Source organism: Equus asinus, chromosome 2 (genome assembly GCF_041296235.1).
Source record: "Equus asinus isolate D_3611 breed Donkey chromosome 2, EquAss-T2T_v2, whole genome shotgun sequence".
Taxonomy (NCBI): Eukaryota; Metazoa; Chordata; class Mammalia; order Perissodactyla; family Equidae; genus Equus; species Equus asinus.
In genome coordinates this window covers 31,344,398-31,367,307 of record NC_091791.1, presented here as the reverse complement: position 1 = coordinate 31,367,307, position 22,910 = coordinate 31,344,398, and the positions used below count along the sequence as shown (strand labels likewise).

The following is a 22,910-nucleotide window of genomic DNA, read 5'->3' as shown; positions in this document are numbered from 1 at the left end:
GTTTTTCACATGGACATTTACTGTATCAACCAACTATGAAAGCTGAAATTTTAGCATTGCGTCATAGAATTTTAGTTTCTTTGGTGAGCTAACATATATGGTTTACTTTTGCTTTCAGAAAAATGCCAGGGATTGACTGGTAAATGTGAAGGGAGTTGTAGAGTTGAAGAATCATCATTTTGCAACCGTCATAGTAAAGATTGGATCAGATTAGAATCATTAGTGGATGTTAAATCTAGGGGGAAATTTTGATGAGGAGCAGGATATTTGCATGCTCTTAAATGTTGCTACATAGACTGCTTAGCTGCAAGGGACAAAATACACAGTAATTATACAGCAGAGAAACTGGACAATGCCTTGACCAGGTAATAAAGTTAAGAGCACCACTGAAGGACAGGTGGAAGTCATATGCCTCCAGATGTGATGGCTTGAGAAGGACACATGACCACCTATGTACTATTCTGGCTGAGAATGTATAGCCTTAGTCTAGTCATGAGGAAACATCAGACAAACCTTAAATGAGGGATGTTCTCTTAAAAAGAGGGTGGGACGAGGAGCTAGTCTTCCAAAATGTTGATGTCATAAAAGACAATGAAAGGCTGTGGCAACATTCTAGAATGTGAAAGGTGAAGAGATGTGCTAATTAAATGCATTACATGATTCTAAACTGGATCCGGTATTAGGGAAATATGCTATAGAAGACATTACTGGGTCAACTGACAAAATTGGAATACTCATGTTAGATTTGATAAAAGTATCAGTGTTAAATTTGCTGACATTGATAACTGTATTCTGATTTGGTAAGAGAATATGAGTATTTATAGGAAATAATACTCTGAAGTATTTAGGGATAAAGGGCCATGATGCCTGTAATTTGCCCTCAAAAGGTTCAGAAAAAAAAATTGTGTGTGTGTGTGTGTGTGTGTGTGTGTAGAGAAAGAGGAGAGAGGGAACATGCATACTTGCAAATGATAGAGCAAATGGGATAAAATGTTAACAGTAAATAAATGTGGGTAAAGGGTGTACAGGTGCTCTTTGTAGTATTTTTGCTTTTGTAACTTATGTATAAATTTGAAATTATTTGCAAGTAAAAAGTTGAAGACAAAATATATGGTTTAGTTATGATGCATTCTAATGAGCTAACAAAGTGAGAGAGCATAGAGAATTTGTTCTGGAACATAGAATAGTTAACATGCTCGTTAGGCATTTTCTCTCAAATATCAGATGTCTCAAGTGAGCCTTCGGTAAGTACTGGATCAAATCCATGGTTGAATTATCCACTGAGTGCCTTAAGTGCTAATATTCTGTACTGTTGATTGAAGAGGGAACCATATGTTTTAGATACCAAATGTGGACAAACAGCGTTGACATTCTGTTAGGAAAATGTAAAAGCCTGATTTGTTTTGTGCTAGTTCACTTACTCAGGAAGATGAGTCAGAAAGGTACGTAAAGGAGGTTACTGATATTTTCTCTCAAGGTTAATTTGAAACTGTAGAAGCAATTGGACAGGTACTCACGTATGATCCCACTGTTCAAAAGTATAGTATAGAAAAAATGATTTGGAGTAAAATATTTTAAAGGCCTATGTTAGCAATTAATTGCCCACCATCGTGGAGGAAGCTAAATTTTTATCGCTTTAGAAAATGTAATTTTGAGGGGCCAGCTTGGTGGTGCAGTGGTTAAGTTCGCACGTTCTGCTTCAGTGGCCCCGGGTTTGCCGGTTCAGATCCCGGGTGCGGACGTGGCGCCACTTGGCAAGCCATGCTGTGGCAGGCGTCCCACATATAAAGTACAGGAAGATGGGCATGGATGTTAGCTCAGGGCCAGTCTTCCTCAGCAAAAAAGAGGAGGATTGGCAGCAGATGTCAGCTCAGTGCTAATCTTCCTCAAAAAAAAAAAAGGAGAAAATGTAATTTTGAAAAGAATTGCATGCTAATGGCCATGATAGATTCCAGGATAAATTAACTGCAAAATAGACTCCAAGTAACTGGTTCTCCCCTTCAGTTAAGAAGCAAATTGGACTGATAAAAGCACTTAGAACACTGTGAAAAAGTCAAACCTGTGTTAAAAGAGAAAAGGAAAATATCAAGTGCTGTAGTAAATACCTGGGTAGGCAAATTTTAATCCAATTTCGATTTTTAAGAATTGCATATGGTGGGCACACCTTCTCCCAATGTTAAAGGCTTTTCATGCCTACAGTTGCAAAAAAAATTGAAAAAATACAACAAGGTTTCACAATGAATTGGCATTATCTTGAAAGTCCACAAGATGAGGATGCTTCTCATTTTTGTGTGTCTGTGAGTTATTACTAAAGAATTGTCACAGCCAGTGGTATACTGGAGCATCTCTTACTGGCCTGAGAGCTGATTGTTAAAATTTTAGGAATTTTGCAAAGAAACTGTTAAACACAGCCATTATTAAAAATTAAATTTATATAACTTATTATTAAGTAAATTACATTTATAAGAAGATAATAAATACTTAAAATTCATCACTTCCTAATTATTTTACTACCTTTTACTATGATCTATGCTCTTGAAGTTATTTATGTATATTGTACGTTTATGGCTGAAATATGTCATGGTGTGCTACTTTGTGTCTTTTTCCAAATCCGTGTTCAGTCATGTCACACTGGAGGCTTGAAATTAGCCATGGTGGGAATATTACACCCCAGAGATCGGCAAATGCCATAAATCAAGGCTTGATTTATTGTTTATTGATTGTCTAGACTTAAAAGTGTTGGAGAAAATGCTAGTAATGCAAACTTAAAAGTGTCGTGTCTTTAGCTATTAAATTGTGCATAGCTCAAAAAATTGAGGATATATTCTTTTGTTCAAAAATGATTATCCACTTCAGCAGAGAAACATTGTTGACATCATTCACATAAACGAAAACATCAACCAGTACTCCAAACTACACTAGGAAAGCCAGTTGCTAATCATTTAGCAGCACACTGCTAGTCATGGCATAATTGAATTCAGTGTTTTGGTAGGAAATAGACAATAATATAAATTTGTTATACTGTTATTCAGCTTTAGGAAATTGTACCATGACAACATGTGGGCATTAACTAAGAAAAAAGAAAGGGTGAGTTCTAAAAGGCATTAGCTGTAGCACATAATGATAATTTTCAATTTGAAGCCTTTGATATATGTCTTTGATATGAAGCCTTTGATGTATGTAGATGAGAAACAGAATCATAGAATTTAGAGTTTGAAGAATGCTTAAAATTAATCCAGACCAATCTGCCTTAGAGATAGAACTTCTTTCTCTAGTCTATCAGTTATCCAGACTGTATTTAAATTATTCTAGAGACAGCTTATTACCTGATAATAGTGTTGGAGAACTCTAGAAGTAGAGTTCTTTTTTATATTGAGCCAAACTTTGTTTTCCTTTAATTTCTGCCAGTTGGTTCTGGTACTGACTTCTGGAGAAATACACAAACATAGAAGAGAAAATTTGTCTCTTCTGTAGAGCAACCAACCATTTGTGTATAAACGTAGCTGGGCTGTTTCCATTTAGACCTCTTTGGGCAAGAAGTATACCTTTAGTTCCTTTAACCATACATTGTATGGTATATTTTCTAGACTCTGAAGACTGTGTTGCCTTTCTAAACATCCACATCACTACTTTTTGGCTTTTATTGACTTTGTAGATGAAGTAAAAGCCTTTAGATCTTTTTTTATGCAAATTGTACACAAGTCAAGTCGTCTGTGTTGTTTGATTCTTTTTTTTTTACCCAAAGCAGATTTTGTTTATTTATTCTTATGTCTTCATATTGCTTTCAGCACAGCATTCCAGATTGTAGAAATGATATTAATTTGTAATTTTATCATTTTTGGTCTATATTAATCCTATGGATTTTGTGTTAATTGCAATTGCAATTGCAATTGCAATTTGTTCATTTGTAAAATGTTCAATTTCAAAGGGCTGTGGGGACACAGTTCTACTTTAACCCTCTCTAGATTTACTTCTACTTATTATCGTTACTTTTGTTGTTTAATCAGTTGTGAGTCCACCTCCCATTTCCATTAAGTAACCCACATTTTAGCAATTTAAATACAGAAGTTTATCATGAGGTATTTGGTCAGATGGTTTGCTAACTGAGATCAAGATACACTATGTCTATGGCATTCTCTCCGATGAAATACCCTTTGGTACTTCGATCTTTGAAAAGTAGGCATTTTTGAAAGATCTTGGCATGACTAAATGTTAAAGGCATATTCTTCCACAAATGGAAAGATAGAAAATCCATGAAGAATGGTGAGCTAGACAATAATTAAGACATCAAAAGAGAAAAGGGACAAGAGGATCACTGGAGACACTTGATTTTCAGGGCCATAGTATATACTTGGGCTGAAAAGAAAATAGCCTGGGCCAGGAGAGCAGAGCCTTTTCACTGAGGAAGTATTCTGTATCAGGTGAAATGAGGGATCAGGAATAGAGGGGACAGGATTTGTTAGTCGTTCATTCTTTCTTATTATCTCTTTCTTTGAAATGTGTGTGGTGAAATATTAACAATGGGTGCTTCTGAGTATATATAGGTATTTCTTTGCAATGTATAGCACCTCCTATTCGCTCTGCTCTGGACAAATAATACCTACTTCACAGTGTTATTTTGAAGATTCAAAGATTATTTCAGTGTGAAATTGTCTAGCACATTTCCTTGTATTTTATAGATAGTAGATAAAGGTTTATGTAACCTTTGTTAAATTATTTCCTCTTGTTAAATTCCATTGACCAACCACGGTGGAGGTTGTCAGGAAGTTACTAGTGTGAGTTGTCTCGTCACATTCCATGACCTTCACCCTTCTTCATCCTACCCAGACCTGTTTTATTGCTGCTGGAAGGAAGAAAAACTTACAGTAGGTCACTTGATTAAATAGTATTAATAGAATAATGGCTCTCTCTTTTCCACTACCCATATCTTTCCTTAAAAATTATGTTCAAAAGCAGATCTTCTAGAAAGCAGTTCCTGATTTCATCTCATTTTCTAGGCTACATTCAAGTTAGTCTTAAAAATCATATTTATGTATAAATATTTATGTTCAACTGATGTGTTTTTAGGGGTCCTTCTTGAATATACTCTTCCATGTAAATTCTGAGCTCCTAGACTATGAAGATCATTGTGTTTTATGAGTACTTGATAGCTGGCAGTCGTTGTTGTAATCTGTTTTAATTCAGCTTTAGACAAGGCTACTTGTTAAAAAGTAGAGAGGACTTGGGAGGTAGAGATAAAGGGTTTTGGGAAAATGAAGAAAGAAGATATATGGATAAAATTCATGGGCTCATGAGTTATTTTGGAATTTATTTTTCTTAGTTGTTTACCTGATTACATTAATTATTTTATGGCAAGTTTTACTTTTAACTTGAGGGTTTCTATAGGATGGATTACTAGGCCCTCTACCTAGTCTTTAAAAATCTCTTGGTTCAATACATTGTAATTAGTTTCTGGTAATTAAATCATTCTCTCTTTTTCTTGCAGATTGAAGTGGTGCCATGCAGCAAGAGGCAGAGAGATGCAGAGTTCGAGCCAGAAGGCCTGACATGGCACTTTATGTACCTAAAGCTCGAAGGGGTGTAGTCCTCCTTGAGTCAGGTGGTAAGGAAAAAAACTCTGGTCCATCTAACTCCATGGTGAAAGAGGAACAAAAAGAAGATTGTCTTTCCCAAAAGGAGATCTTTAGAGACAAACCTGCAGCTCAAAGACTGAGTATTAATCCTGATAAAAAGGAGCACAATCACAGGAAAGGACAGAAATCTTCAACAAAGTTAAGAAAAGATGCGTGCCTTCAAGAAAGAAAGAAAGATAGGATTTGTACTAAGAAGGGAACCACAGAATCCAAAGAAGTATTATCCCAAGCACATCAGCAAAGAGGCCCAAATCCTGGGATTGTACCTAGTGTATTTTTACAAAGACATTTTAAACCAAAGAAGGTGCAGTGTTTTGAGATTGGAACCACAGATGTGACAGGACAGGAGAGGTTGTTTGTATCTCAGTCTTGTTCAGAAATCAGTGAATCTCAGGTTCTAAACAAACCATTCCAAAATGTGGAATTCTGTGATTTCAGTGGGCATGAACTAAGTGGGGAAACATTTGAAGACAGAGATTTGGAAAGCAGAATGGAAACTGATACTACAGTTGTGGAGATACTATCCCAGTTTCCTGGAGTTTTTAATTCTGTGTTGAAAGCTGAGAGTATGCTTGCACCGATAAAACTAAGCTCTGATTCTGGAATTGTACAACAAGATATGCAAACAGCAGGTGGAATGTTGAAGCTCAGCAATGGAGGCATCACCACTGTCTCCGTTCCTGGAAGTCCAAAAGATGGTGTCACTGAGCAAACTTTTGTAGACTTGGAAGCTGAGAATGTTGGTGATGTAGCCAACAGTACAGATTTCATCTTGGGTCAGAAAGGTATAGATTCCATTCCTGAGACTATGGGTCACATCTCTCATAAAATGACTATCGTCAGCAAATTAGAGAGCACAAATGGCATTTTTGAGCCAACAATGATTAGAGAGTGTGAGGAGAATGACAGCACTACTGATGAATTATTTGTAAAGTATGAACCTTCTGATACAGCCGTCCTTGCTCATGAATCAGGTACAGATAATGGGTCTAAGAGTGTAGGTGACATTACCAATAAGGCATGTGTGATGGACATTACAGATGTCACATCTGATCAAGTAACTGTAGGCAGCCCTTGTGTAGTTGCAGTTAGAATAGCTGACGAGGCCTGTAGCAACACAAGTAGTTTCTCAAAATATCTAGAAATGAGTGCAGCTACAGCTCCTCTTCATGTAGCTAGAAGTGGGAATGACACTGAACATTTCAGCAACCTGACTGCTTGCTCAGATATTTATGCTGAGAGTATTTCATCTGGTTTCACTGAGTCAACAGGAAAGTTGATAGAGAGCTTGTCAGATTGTGCTTCCTCCTTACCTATAAAGAAGATTGCTGGTAGTAATTGTAACAATTTTTTGGACTCTGAACTCAGTATGTTAAATGGGACAAAAGTACTTTTAGACAGTGCCTTGGGCAATGATCTAGATTGTACTGGTGATATAACAAAGACATTACTTGAACTAAAAACTGCTGAAGAGTTCGAAACAAAAGAGGAAGATGACTCGGAGAATACAGAATTTGGTGTATCCTTTCCTGATACAGAATCAGTGTCTGTGGAAACATCCATGGAACTGAAAGCAACTGAAGCTTCTCATGTTGAAGGAAGTGCTGCTACTGAGGAGAGCTGGGAGTCTATGTTTAATGATGATGGTGACTGCCTGGATCCACGTCTTCTACAAGAGGTATGTTTAGTGGAAATTGCTGGATGCTAAGGTGATTTCTAGATTCTTAGAACCTGGGATTTGGGGGTATAATTTTGGTAGACATTTGTGCACATTCACTCATATTACATCCAATGTAAGAGTTTCTGCAATAAACTAATAAGATTGTAAATTGAGAAAAGAATGTCTGATAGATCTTTAAAATGTAAAACATACAGAATTGAGCTATATCTGTAATAGCCAAGTCCTGAGAGATCTTGTTGAATCGATTAAAGATAATTTAATGGATTCCGGCTGTTGAGGAAATACAGAAGGAAACTTATTCATGAAGAAGGGCTTTTCTGTGTTGGAAAGATGTATTTTCCCAGGCCTGTTTGAGGGAAGGAGAATAATTTATTATTATTCATATTAATTTTATGTTTCCAGTAGATCTTGGAATGTTGTGTTAGACACTGTAGAGGGAAGAAAGTAGAGAAAGGAATAGTAAAATAAAGGTATGATTTTCTTTTTAAGGAGTTTATGATGAGTTAAAGAATAAATGATTGTTGAGTACCTATAGAAAATATAAGTGAATAATGACATGCCAGCTAGTTAAAGTTCCTACATACAAAATGTTGGATTTGAAGGCATCTTAGAAATTATTTAGTTCAGTCTTCTCATTTTCTTAATTTAGACATTCGTTCTCTCACCACCGTTTAAACTCCTTATCATAGGGGCCAGCCCTGTGGCCAGGCGGTTAAGTTCGCATGCTCTGCTTCGGCAGCCCAAGGTTTCAACAGCCCAGGGTTTCGCCAGTTCGGATCCTGGGTGTGGACCTAGCGCCACTCATCAAGCTGTGCTGGGTAGCATCCCACATGGCACAACTAGAGAGACCTACAACTAGAATATACAGCCGTGTACTGGGAGGCTTTGGGGAAAGAAGCAAAAAATAAAAAAGATGGGCAACAGATGTTAGCTCAGGGCCAGTCTTTAAAAAAAAAAAAAAAATTCCTTACCATAAATAAGAATCCTTGGTTTTAAATAGTAGAACCACTCCCTGTTTCATTCCTTTCATGTAACCTTTCCCTGGAAGGGAAAAAAATTATTTCCCTATGAAATCCGCAATTTTATAAATGAGGAAATTGAAGCTTAGTGTTCATACCTTTAGGAAAAGCGGAATCAGAATTTCAGTCTAGTTCTGTCTTAATCCAATGTTTATATTCTTTCTTACCAGACCACTTTCTCACCTATAAAATAGTTTTGTTTGAGTGATTCCAAAAAGCCCTTTAAATATTCAACAGTGAGTCTTTTGTTTCTGAGAATTAAACCAGAAGTGCAGAAAAATGATTACATGCATGTGAAAGAGACATGTGAGGCTGAAGAAGGCAGCACATTGGATGGACAGAACTGATTTTCCAGTACCAAGTATTTCTTCATCATTCTTAGGAGATGTTTGCATGCACACCTGTACTGCAATTAATACTTATGGTCAAGTCAGGAAACACTACGTCCTAAACATTCCTTAGAAAGAAATATAGAGCAGAAGGTGTCTACAAATGGTCATCCATAAACCCCTTGAAATTGCGTGCAAAATTTTATATATATATATACACTTTTTCATAGTTTTCATCAGAGTCTCAAAAGTGATGGTTCCCAAAGCATGGTCCCTGGGAACTTGTTAGAAATGCTGTCTCTTTAGCCTAGCAGTCTGTGTATTTACAAGTTTTTCAGGTGATTCTGATGCACATAAAGTGAGAACCACTGCTCAAAGGTAATACACAAACTTAAGTGTGTATCAGAATGTGAGTGTGGTAACTAGAGATGGCTGTCAGCCCATAATTAGAAAGAAAAACACTGTTCAGCAGAGGTTTTAGACCCAAATCAGATTAAGAATTACTAATAATGCAGGAAGTTAGGTGAATATAGAGAAGTTATTAAGAATCTAAGCATTGAAAGAAGGCCTTAGTATGAGAAAGGAAGCAGTGTTCATAGGAGTTGGTAAAGTGACTACCTGAGTGGGTAGAGGGCACAGGTACGCATAGGAGAGAAAGAAAAGCTTCGTAAAAAGAAGGACCTGGCGCACAGAGCCTTTTATACATGGTAGTACTCAATAAATATTTATTGAATGGATGTAGGCAAGGGCAGAGTTGGAGCTCTCCGCCTTTTTAGAGTGGACTTCAGGGCCTTTCAAAACATCATTGCTGCTGGAACTTGGTTTCTGTGTGATAGCTTAGGGATATGGCTTCTGTATTTGGGGAGCAGGGTTCAGCTGTGCAACCTTGTTGTTCGGGTCTTAACACTGTTTAGAATAGGTACGAAAGAATTTAGGCAACTACTCAGTATTTTGAGGAGCATAGTAATATAGCCAAAGAGGATACTAACATGACCTAAACTTGGGAATGGCAGGAAAAAAGAGTATGTAGTTTTACAAGCTGAAGACATCCAGTGCCTGGATGTTATGTTTGGTTATCTTTGGAGATGCTTGGTAGGGAATGGGTTCTGTGTTGAGGGATGAGGGTGGAAGAGAGCAAGAAGGAAGGAGTTGTATTGAGAATGCAGGTAGCAGATCCAATTCCAAACTACAATCTCCTGTGCTTTGAATTTTAGAAGATGTAATAATAATGTTATTAAAAGATGTCACAAACCAAATAAAATTAATAGCCCTTTGGTGACTGTTCTTAATTTATTATTTATATTGCTCCAAACATACTTTATTGAAGGCTAAAGTAGAGTATCTGTCTACCTTGAAAACTTTCCAACCGAAAGATTTTTGGCTCTTTTCCCAGCTGGCCTATTTCTTTGTTGACAATGACTAGACATGGAGGTATGTCTCATACTTCTGGTAGGCAGGGAGGTATGCTGTAGAGGAGGGTGTGGCAGCCATTGGCATGCGAAGCAGTTTCTTGTGACATTTGAAACTCGAAAACTGCCTGAGGAGCGTAGAGAGCACAGGTGGGTCCATTATTGAGCTCCAGGAACTGTAACTCTTGATCAGTCTCCAAAAGATCATACTTAATCTCTTTAAGCCATGGTATGGGATGCCCAAACATCTAAGTTGGTACTTGATAAAGAAAAGGATGTTTGCATGACTTCTTTTAACTCCCTGAGATCTTGGTACAAGAACACAAAAATTATTGTTGTCTAGATAGAACTCCTGTAGCCCCTGCTGCCTCCTGTATATGGATCAGCAAACCTATTGGTAGGAGGGTTCGTAGGATACCAGCAACATAACATTGATGTTGGTAGACACTGGCATCTGGTCCCTTCACTGGCCATTTCTGGCCTTGATGTGAGTTTTTAAATAGGGGTAAATATTTAGGTAGGAGTCTCCCTTTGTTGCAGAAGGCCAGTAACAATGTATAACCATGGAAAAGAGAAGAGTAAAGGAACACCACTCGTTCCCAAACCATCTTCCCTTTGTATGTGCTCACTCATGTTCGTACATTTGCTTTCGCTCCCTATAGTCTTTTGCAAAAATACTCCCTGTTTTTAAGTAGAAAATCGAAACTTGAAAAATTAATAATCCAACCACTAAAAGCTAATTATATGAAGTACAAAGTGAGGAAAGTCCTTTATATCCCACCCCCTAGGGATCTCATTGATACTTAGTACCCCATCACTTTGCAGTTAAATAGCAAATATTGAGCACCTAGAGTTTGATCAACTATACATTGCAAATAGTCAGATATATATTGTTATCATCTGTACTATGTTAAAGGCACTGTGCTACATGCCAGCTTTTTTCTCTGCTTTAAAGTTACTTGTACTTTATTTGGAGAGGCAGGATGTAACCATGTGATTAGATAGTCACATAACATTCTGAAGGATAATTAATATAGAACAACCGTGTAAGAGATGTCCTAATACTGGATTTGATTGTCTGATGAGTGATCCAGACAATGGCTTCAATAGAGGATTAGATCCCCAAGGACTAAACTGGTTGATACTCTTTCATGTTGATCAGGCCATAGAATTAAACAAGAGATTATAATCCCTACTTCTATAGATTATTCTCTGTTCCTAATTTCTATTCCATTTCTATTTTTTTGAGCAGTTTTAGGTTTACAGAAAAATTGAATGCAAAGTACAGACAGTTCCCATATACTCCCTCACTCTTCTATTACTATTTTAATTTCTCTTTTCACAGTATCTTAATTAATAGTTCCAACTCATTTTAACAGGTTTATATTTAATATTTTTATTAAAATGTCTGAATTAACATGTTATTGACTGCTTAAGTAGGGGCTTAGAGACTCACCTTCCAGATGCTGTATATTCTAATGCAGTCCCTTGGACATCCAATGAAGAATCTGATTGAGTTATATACTGTTTATTGTTCAGCTCATTAGTGGATGATGACTAGATCTCCAGTTCACTCTAAAAGAGGGAACATTAAGTGGATTCTATTGCTCATGGTTTGTTTTTTTTAAAACCAGCTAACTCCTAAAATTAAAAACCTCCCTTCTGAGCTCTGTAGATTTATTGCATAATGTTTTTTCCCTCTGAATCTGCATTCAAACCAAGAGCATTTTAATTTCTGATCTTTTTTCAAAACTAAAGAAAGGTAAACAGCTCTGGGCCTATATCGTCAGTACAAGGAGGGATTCTTTTCCGAAGCTTCAGATTCCTGGTGTGCCTTCCTCGGTCCCTGGCAGGACTTTTGCTTCACTGAGCTCCATGAGATGTGCGATGTGGGATGTGGTTGGGGCACATGGGGTAGGGGTACTTACGTTTCATTCCATTTGATTGATTCTCTGTTTAGTGACAATAGCAGGGAAGGGAAATGGTAGGTTTGGCAAAGAGAACCAGAGCGTATACTCTGTGCTCGTCAGGAAAAAAATAGACAGCAACAGCTGTATCCAAAAATTAGAAATTCATTTGTGTTAAAAAGCTTGGTTAAAGATAGAAACAGACCTTTGGGAGAATTAAATGTCGCCCACACTTTGATTTGAATTAATTCAATCATTTCTATCAGAAATTACTTATAGGCATACTGGATACTCTGTTGCTGGGCATTGGGAAGGAGTCCTAGGAAGGAAAAGAGTGATCCAGCTATAGACCTGACTCCTGAAGGGGGTAGGCGACAGTCTAAACCTATTTAAATTCAGACTTTTTTGTTGTGATGAATTTGAGGTTGGAGTGCAGGGAGGTGTAAGTTTGCAATAAGGCCTAGATTTTGGGCAGAGGGAATTTAAGCACGGATCAGTAACCTTATACAGAAAATCTTTTGTGTGGATTGACCAAAGGCTGAAATTGTTAAGGAAGAGCCAAGAGGATGCCCAGGCATACTGGATACTAGGCTTAAAGCACTAAGACTGTATTTTTGATCCCTCAGATGATGGGTCATACTATTATATTGCCTACCAGGAACAAAACTGACTCATGTCTTAAACCAGTAGGTCTGAGTCTGCAGTTTGAAGGTCAGAAGAACATATCTATTGCCTGTTTCTGAGAGGGACAGATAGGCAAAGACTAATGCTTTATAAAGTAATAAACAAGGAAAAGTTTTGATGTGGGAGAACAGGCCTGGGTGTAATGCAGGATTTTAAGTAGCTGAAGGAGGTAGAAGGAAAAAGTGGATCAGGGACTAGAGAAATCAAACAAGGAGTAGAATGGCAAAAAACGCTAAGTGTGTCTGCTTTGCAGTTTTTCTTAGGTCTCATGGACAGCCATTCTCACTGACTATCATAGCATACCTGAGTCAAGCTATCAGGACTAGCTTGGGAAGATTCAAACCTCTAGCATCCCTGTTTGACTTAGTTTTACTGTTCCAGGCTAGTCTAGTCTTGCCTTCTACTTCATCAGTGGTCTCTCTTCATTTAGTCTTTCCAGTCATTTTGAGAAGGGAAGAAAATACAGATATCTCTCCCTGCCTTCTCGGTCTTCCTCTTGACTATAAATTTAACCTACTAGAGTGTTTTCACTGTTCACTGGATCTGTATAGCATCTTCCCAAGAATGCCAACAGCAGTCTGCTGTGTTAACCTTTCTGTACTGTCTGAATAGGAGCCAGATCTATGTTGGTTCGTGATATTTACTTGGTCCCTGCTCATATATTTGTGTGCCATACATGGGAGAGAATTAGAGCTCTCAAAATTATCCTCTGGCACTGGGGACAGTAAATGATCATCCAGCCAACTGTTGGGGCACTATACACGTCTCATCATTGTAGCTTTCTTTTTTCTTATTTCCTTCTGCCCTTCTCCTTTTCTGCTTCCTTGTCTACTTCCTCCCTTTCTTCTCTTTTACTATGGCTTAATCCAAAGCTATGGCAATCGCATTCTCCCACTGATGATAATCAGAGGTATTGAGATATTGCTGTTACTTATTCTAGAGAAATCTTCAGATGGCACCTTGCATGGCATTCCACCTATGCTGTGTTATAAATTTATGAAGCCAAAGTTTGCATTTCTGGCCTTGGTTTCTTGAGAAGATCAGTGGAGGCATAGCCTAGATATATTACATAATTTTATTTGCAGAGAGGGAATACTATTGGAGACATTATCTACTCTTTTACTTAATGTATAAAGTATTAGAGTTTAGGATCTAGATTTATTTTTCTGCTTTTGAAAAGGACTTATACCCTAAACAGTATAGAAGAAGGCTGGAAACTTATATGTTTATTACACATTGTAGTAGTAGTGTCTTTTTAGGGAACTCTTTTTGGATATTTTTGAACTTAGGTCATGAGAAATTCAAAAGGACTTGAAATACTTTTTAGTTTTTTAAATGAACAGTGTTATTTCCCTAACTACCAAAGATAGGAAGTTAAATGGGTAACACATTTTAACTAGCTTTTGATTTATTTATGTTACCATAGACCAACATGAACAATTCTTGGCTGTTATTCTCAATTTTCTGTGATATTGAAATACCTTAGATAGAATCAAATCCAGATAATCCAAAAACCTTATTTTTTTTGTTTATAGTTTAAGCCTGTTCTCCAACCAAATATTTTAATTTATCAAAGTTTGTGATAAGTAATAAAATTTTAAGTTGATTTTCTTAATAGAAAGTGAGTTAATTATCAGTTAAGTAGCCACAAGATAACAGTGGAAGAGAAAAATAGAAACAAAATAAAGGACTTGAATAACCTGAACCTACATAATAGAGAATTGACTATATGGGTTAATTCTGTAAGTAAATATGTAAATAGACAGTGACATTTGAAGTCACCACAGTAATGTTATACCAACAACTTGTGGTCAAGTCTCCGTTATCCTTGTCCCTGATGCCCCCCATATTTAAATTTGTTATAGCCATAACTAAAGTGGTTTATTATGTTGTTTTTAATTAAAAGTACCCACAAAAGTGTTCTTATTCCTACCTTCCAAGATTTGAACCAGGGTGATATCATAGCCCTGGAACAATAAGCACTAGGAACTAGAAATTTAACCTAAGAGATAGAACTGTACAAGTCTTTTTAAAAAAGTGGTATGTTAACATTGAAAGGAACCTGAAGCATAGTGCAGTCTAGCCCTCTTGTTTTATAGGTAAGGTAACTAAGGCCCGGAAAGGTTGTTACTTACCTAGTTAAGTTAGTGCCAGAGTTGGCACTAGAATCCAAGTCTCCTGGTTTCTAGCCCTGGGCTCGTTCCGTGATAGTAAGCCTTTGCCTCTACCTGACAGGTCTCAGCCAGTCAGCAGACATCGTAGAGCTATTCTCTGCTCAGCTCTAACATTGGTAATGTGAGGGATAAAAGAGAAGGATAGCAATGTTTAAGGAATTTATAGTCTTGTGGAGCTGATGAGACTTATTCTGAGAAATGACTAGAAAAAAATACAGGAGTATTCTGTTTCATTGAATTGAAAATACCATTGATTGTGAAATACATCATTACTTTATGTATCACTAAGAAAAGAAAAAAATAAACTTTCATGCAATGCTTACCCTTTAGAATTTTTATTTTATACATATTGAAAGAACTCTTTTAGACTTAATTAGATATAAAATTTTATCATTTATCATTTCTTACATAAAGACAATGTAGGTGAAGTAAATTGGTTAAGGTTTTCCTAAAACTTAATATTTACAGTCCAGCTCTTTCTAATAATTTCTTGTCTCAGTCATTGATATTGATGCCTTTTTATCTTGATTCATCTTCTGTGCCATCAAGAACTTTGGTGATGCAACATTTTTTAAAAGAATACATACAAGGAGCAAAAACAACTGTTGCTGAATTCTTAAGTCACCTTTGCACTTATATAGAGCTATTCTTATATCTGGATTTTCTTCCATGCTGCTGACCACCCTTTCTGTAAGTTTTGGTACTGGTACTTTTGATGCTCATGCATGTTGCAGGAAAGTAGTGACAATATGCATGATTGTAAGATGCATCTTGATATCAGAGATGTCAAAATGTGAAAAAATACGCATCTTAGAACTCATGAAATAGCATATATATCCAATTGCTAAGTGTTACAATATTGTAGTATAGGGAAAGGAGAGACCACCAAATTGGAGTCAATAAGGAAAGCTTCAAGAGGAGATAAAGATTGAAGCTGGATCTTAAAGGGTAGGAAGGATCAGGAGCAGACAAAGCGTTCCAGGCTATGATAACAGCTTGTAAAAAATACAAAATGTTCCCAGATTTAGGTCCTAAATTTGTCACTCTCAGAAGTTTAGATGATCTGTTTTGAAATTTTATTGTTGTTTTCCTTTTATAATTTATTAATTTTGGATTTTCTGCATGATTTATATAACCATAGCAATTCAAGTTTATTGGTAAAGGGAAAGGAAAAAAAGTGTCAGGTTTTTTTTCAAATATCAGATTGCCATACAGAATCATTTAAAAACTGTATGTTGCATAAATCAAATCCTTATTGATGAGGGCTCTATGTAGAATCAGTCTTGTTAAGCATGCATTTGGACAAAGTAATTAACTTGAGGCATGTGCATTTTATTCATTTCACAAATGTTTATTGAATGCCTAGTTTGTGCAAAATAATCTGTGCAGTGGAGGAATATAGGGATAAATATGACATGTCCCTTATGGTTGAATTATAGAAGCAGAATATTCATGAGGAAACTGAAACTGCAGGCTCACTCCCTGTATTAGTTTGCTTAGGCTGCCAGAACATAGTACTCTAGACTGGCTGTGGCAGAGTACCACAGACATTTGTTTTCTCATAACTCTGGAGGCTGGAAGTCCAAGATCAAGGTGTCAGCAGGGTTGATTTCTTCTGAGTCCTCTCCCCTTGGCTTGTAGATGGCCATCTTCTCTCTGTATCTTCACATGGTGTTCCCTCTGTGTCTGTGTCCAAATTTCTTCTTCTTATAAAGACACCACTGATAGTAAATTAGGGTCCACCCTAAGGACCTTATTTTAACTTAGTTACCTCTGTGAAGACCTGCAAATACAGTCATATTATGTTATAAGGTCCCTGGGGGTTAGGATTTTAACATACGAATTTGAGGGGGGGGCACAATTAAACCCGTAAGACTCCCCCAAGTCCTCACATTAATCAGTGTAACCACCCTGAACTGTTCGATGAATACCACACTCCTTGTGTGCCTTTGCACACTTCTACCTGTGGTACCTTTCTCTGCCTTTTCTCTGTATTATTTCTTTATTTGGGCAGTGAGGAAGAGTAAGAAAAGTTCATTCTCCTCTACCTGCTGGTAGCACTTTCTTCATTCTTATAACTTTATTACATATTAATATTCTTTCTTCAAGTTCTTTTTCTCATGATTGTTAGACGTATGTTAAATGTTGGATGGGCAGTTAGGTGGTCAGGATAAGGTTGGAGCAAGAGGTGGGTCTAGCTGTAATATAAGGTGTGTACTACAAAAGTAGTGCAGATGAGGTAGATGCTGTGGAAGTATAGAGGAAGAGTCAGATTATACATGCTTTGGGGTATTTAGGGAAGGAATCATACAAGAGCTGATATTTGAGTATGTCCTTGGAGAATGGTGTGATATTTTGGGATTTGAGAAACTGACAGCAGCTCTTGCAAAATAATGTGACCAAAGCGGTAGGCAGGAAGAAGCAAGATTTGTTGAGGCATAGTGAGTATTACTCTTTGGTTGGAATATAGCATATTTGAAGGGGTGACATGAGATAAAGCTAGAAAGGAAAGTATATTAATTTGCTATTGCCGCTGTAATAAGTTACCCCAGACTGGTGTCTTAAAACAACACAGATTTTTTATCTTACAGTTCTAGGGGTCAGAGTCCAAAATGGGTCTCACTGGACTAAAATTAAGGTGTTGGCAGGGCTGTGTTCTTTTCTAGAGGCTCTAAGGGAGGAGCCGTTTCCTGTCTTTTTTGGCTTCTGGAGGCTGCCCACATTCCTTGGTTCATGGCTCCCTTCGATCTTCAAAACTAGCAATGGCCAGTCAAGTTTTTTTAATATCATATCACTCTAACACACTGACTCTTATGCCTGTGAGCTCCTCTGCTTTTAAGAACCTTTGTGATTATACTGGGCCACCCAGATAATCCAGGATAATCTCCCTATTTTAAAGTCAGCTGATTAGCAACGTTAATTCCATTTGCTACCTTAATTCTCCTTTCCATGTAACATATTCACAGGTAAAGGGAATTAGGACATAAGCATCTTTTTTTTAAAAATTTTTTCCTTTATTGCAGTAACATTGGTTTATAAAATTATATAAATTTCAGGTGTACATCATTATGTTTTGATTCCTGTGTAGATTACATCATGTTCACTACCCAAAAACTAATTACAATCTGTCACCACACACATGAACTAATCACCCCTTTCACCCTCCTCCATTCCCCTCTGGTAACCACCAATCCAATCTCTGTCTCTGTGATTGTTTGTTGTTGTTTTTACCTTCTATTTATGAGTGAGATCATGCAGTCTTTGACTTTATTCTTCTGACTTATTTTGATTAGCATAATGCCCTCAAGGTCCATCCATGTTATCACAAATGGCCAGATTTCATCCTTTTTTATGGCTGAGTAGCATTCCATTGTGTATATGTACCACATCTTCATCCATTCATCCCTTGATGGGCACCTAGGTTGCTTCCAAGTCTTGGCTATTGTGAATAATACTGCGAAGAACATAGGGGTGCATGTATCTTTATGCATTCGTGTTTTCGTGTTCTTTGGGTAAATACCCAGCAGTGGAATAGCTGGATCCTATGGTAGTTCTGTTCTTAATTTTCTGAGGAGTCTCCATACTGTTTCCCATAGTGGCTGCACCAGTTTGCACTCCCACCAGCAGTTTACGAGGGTTCCCTTCTCTCCACATCCTTTCCAACACTTGTTGTTTCCTGTCTTGTTGATTGTAGCCATTCTGAGGGAGTGAGATGATATCTCATTGTAGTTTTGATTTGCATTTCCCTGATAGTTAATGATACTGAACATCCTTTCATGTGCCTGTTGGCCATCTGTCTATCTTCCTTGGAGAATCTTTATTCAGATCTTTTGCCCATTTTTCAGTTGGGTTGTTAGTTTTTTTGTTGTTGAGATGGATGAGTTCTTTATATATTTTGGGCATCTTTGAGAGACCATTATTCTGTCTACCACTGGTAGGTTGGGGCCAGGTTATAGGAGCTTTAAATTAGCCATTGAATATTTTCCGTCAAAGGAATAATATGATCAAAGCAGTGTTTTGGGAGGTTTAATCTATAGTCTGTATGCTATCTAGAATATAGGACTGGAAAGAAATCAACAACCCTGAGTTGTCTTTTCAGCTTTACCGTTGATCCTCCGTCCCTTAGTCCTTCTTTCTCTACTTCCTTTCCCTTCCCTTCCCTCTCCCCTTCCTCCTAGAACAGCTTATATCCATAAATCCTTAGTCAGAGAGAATTAGTTGTCCTGAACACTGCTACAGCCACTGATTCTGATTCTGTTCACTGTAAGGCTATTTCATCATGTTATGAAAGGGATACTAGACTAGCACTCAGGAGATCTGAGATATGTTTCAAACTTTGTCACTAATTTGCTTTGTAACCTTAAGGATATCCTTTAGTCTCTCTATGATGCAATTCTCCGTCTTTGTAATTGGGATGATAAAAACTGCGCATCTGTCAAAGATATAAAGATAACCTTATTCCAAAATAATGTAGCTTATTTTTATTTTTTGTCTGTAGAGAGTAACTAGCTTGTTAGAAAGTAACTGACTTGTAACTTCAGAACTTTTTGCTTTTCCTTTTCTATCTCAAAGAACCAAGAATCGAGCAAAAACCAACGAAAAATAAAAAGCTCAGTGATGCATGCCTAGTTGACTTGCTACTCTCTCTTTTCCCTCTACAAGTAGCCAATCAGGGCAGTTATGTCACGGCAAGTCAGGTAATATTTTATAAACCTCTCCCCTTCTATTATTGCTTTATTAAACATTTCTTGCCCGTAAAAAAGAAAAATATGTATGTGGGTCTTACTATATGAAGGTTTCACATTGACAATATAGCAAGTATTGCCTCAGTACGTGTGATTCTTAAACATTTCAGTTGTCTACAATAGAAATACGATGCAAGCTTCAAATGTGAGCCTTGTGTATAAAATTTTCTTGTAGCCACATTAAAAAACGTAAAAAGAAATGGGTGAAATTAACAATATATTTTCAATCTAATATATTCAAAATATTTCAACATGTAATCAATATAAGAAATTATTAATGAGATATTTTAGATTTTTTTGTATTAAGTCTTTGAAATCTGATGTGTATTTTATAGATAAAACACATCTCAATTTAGAGTAGCCACATTTCAAGTACTCAGTAGCCACTTGTGGCCGACAGCTACTGTGTTGGGCAGTGCACGTCTGCTACAAAGGTATCTACGTAATCATTGCATCAGATCTTTTAGTCTTTCCTTAAAGCAGTCTGCACTGCCATGTCTAATCTCTCTATGACAGTGGTCCCAACCCCCCACTCTGCTTTACCATCTTGCTCTGGTCCTCACTTCATACTATATTGTCCTCTCTTAGACATTTCTCCCTTCTGTGCCACATATTCCTGTCTCCTTTACTCTGTCAAGGCCCCCGTGCATGTTTTTTGAGATTTGCAGGAGAGAAAGCGCCTTTAACAGTTTCCTACCTACCACTATACTTCCATTAAAGTGTTACAGTGGAAATTAGAAATGTAAGCTTATCCCAACAATATTGATACCCTGGGGAAATGAAATGAAGTTCTTCCTCCTCTTAGGAAAATGTCGGAATCCCTGATAATAGTAGAATCTGAGTGTCACAGGAAAATCTAGTCGGGAGTGTGTAACTTGTAGGCTTTGTATCTATTGTTCCATGAAATGTAGCATAAGAATTGTATGTTTTGCTATTATTAACACTTTGCATTTAATCAGTCTCAAAAGCCAAAATGCTTCATTGTTACCCCACAAAAGGAATATAAGTATACAAGTTCAATTTGGCTGACTAGGTTAGAACAAAGGACCATAATCATATTTTCTTGCCAGATCATCCTGCCTGTCTTTTCCTTCCTCTTTGTAATCGGCTCTTAGAATTTATATTTCCAAGGTGTTTTGTAGTCATGTGTTGTTTACCTCTCACAATGCATATTTTAGCCCCAATTTGTAAATGCATGGACATGCAGTGATGTGTTTTGGTTTTTGCAAAGTAACTCAAAAAGTCAATGCCAGGGGGCTGGCCCCGTGGCCGAGTGGTTAAGTTCTCACGCTCCGCTGCAGGCGGCCCAGTGTTTCGTTGGTTCGAATCCTGGGCGCAGACATGGCACTGCTCATCAAACCATGCTGAGGCAGCGTCCCACATGCCACAACTAGAAGGACCCACAACAAAGAATATACAACTGTGTACTGGGGGGCTTTGGGGAGAAAAAGGAAAAAATAAAATCTTTATTAAAAAAAAGTCAATGCCAGAAATCCAAAACTGAAATGAAGAAAACAATTACATTTACAATAGTGTAAAAAAATATTTAGGAATAAACTTAAAAGAACTATAAAACTTGTACTCTGAAAAACTACAAAACATTGCTGGAAGAAATTAAAGAAGACCTAAATAAATGGAAAGACATCCCATGTTCATCTCTTTTTAATATTGTTAGGAAACTTGCCAAATTGATTCATATATTCAATGCAATTCCAGCTGCCCCTTTTTTATTTTTTGCAGAAATTGACAATATTCATATGGAAATATAAGGGATCCAGAATAGCCAAAATGGTTTTGAAAAAGAACATAGGAAGACTTAAACTTCCTGATTTCAAAACCTGTTATAAAACTACAGTAATCAAGACAGTGTGGTACTGGCATAAGGATGAACTTCAAATCATTGCAGAGCCGCCTTGTTTCTGGGGCTCTGAGTTGTTCTAAACTGATACTCCAGCCTACTCCAGGCTTTTGTCCACTTGTGTGGTGGCCACTTCTTTCCATCATCTGCTAAGGGCAAAACAGTTTGTGTTCTGTTTCTCTTTGGAAGGACTTGTCATTCTGTGGATTTCAGTCTCCTTGGTTGTCTTATATTCTCAGCTGTCTGGTGAACTCAAGAAAAGTTTTGACTTTGTGGATCAGCTGGTCTTTTTTCATTGTTACTGTAGGAGGAATATTCTCTTCCTGCTTTCTACATCCTAAGCAGAGTGGGAATAACATGATGCTTGGCCTGTGATAGGTTGGGCACTCAGTTAAGATTTGTTTAAAGTGGGTTGAATTCATTGAATACTTAGGTGTCTGGCAGTAAGCTAAGCACTTACTACATCATCTCATTTAATCCACCCCTGTCTATGAGGTGTAGGTAATATTATTATGCCCACTTTTTTAGATGTAAAACTGAAATTTAGTGGAGAAAAGGAACTAGAGGCATAGCAATAAATGAACATTTTTGTTGATTTTACCTATGTCACCTTCCCCCAACCCTCCTTCCCGAATAAAATTCTTGAATCCATTTTTCACTTCTCCAAGGAAAGGCGATATATACTTGGCATTGCAAGTTCTCATTTCCTCACATGATGGGAAAAGAGGCTCAGAATAAAAGAGAGAAAGCTTGAAGGGACTTCAAGGTGGACTTTTGATTAACAGAGAGAAGACACTTTTGGGTCTGAGGGCTTTGGGTGGTCAGTGCTAGCGTCTAGGTTTTATAACAGGTGAAAAACAAAACGACTGTGATAGCCTTGCTGCCACTTTCCATTCTTCCCTTTCCCTTCTCTTGCTTCTGATGTGAAATAGTTAATAGCCTTCAGTTTTTTCACAGGGTAGCCAAATTTTCAGTATTTTTCATTACTATTAATTCCTTACTAACCTGCTATGTGGGAATTCCTTTAGGTAGTTCTCATGCTAGGGACCTTAAATATAATTACTTGTACCACTTACATTTGTCTTAACAAATTCCTTTATAAGCTACATTCAACAAAAGGTGAACTCACAAACTGTTTTCATTTCTAAAAATTTTGCTTTGTTTTTGTTCACTTTCAGAAAAGAAACTATGAGATGAGCCTGATCAATAAAATCAAATAAAGCAAATGTTATTAATTCATCTCTTCAGCTATTTTCCGAAATTCATTTTCTAAGATGTACCATTTGTAACTCACTACATTAATCATTCTACATTTTCTCACACACTGGTTGATAAATGCAAGTTAACTTTCATGCATTGCCTATCTTTGCTGGAATTTCAACACCTTTTCGAGTATTCCACGTGTATAATATAAACTGAGAAAGAGAACTCTGGTCATTATTATATTCATGAACAGCATTAATACAGAGAC

The 22,910-nt window shown here is 37.1% G+C and overlaps 1 protein-coding gene across 7 annotated transcripts in view; it reads left to right on the top strand.

The window, feature by feature from the left end:
• R3HCC1L (R3H domain and coiled-coil containing 1 like) overlaps positions 1–22,910 on the top strand; it is a 95,186-nt gene that overhangs the window by 57,223 nt on the left and 15,053 nt on the right. For all 7 annotated transcript variants that reach the window (XM_044752873.2, XM_070485674.1, XM_070485678.1 and 4 more), the window contains one exon: positions 5,486–7,311. In XM_044752873.2, the coding sequence (XP_044608808.2) occupies positions 5,500–7,311 (1,812 nt within the window). In that variant the 5' untranslated portion in view covers positions 5,486–5,499. The remainder of the gene's footprint in view (positions 1–5,485; positions 7,312–22,910) is intronic.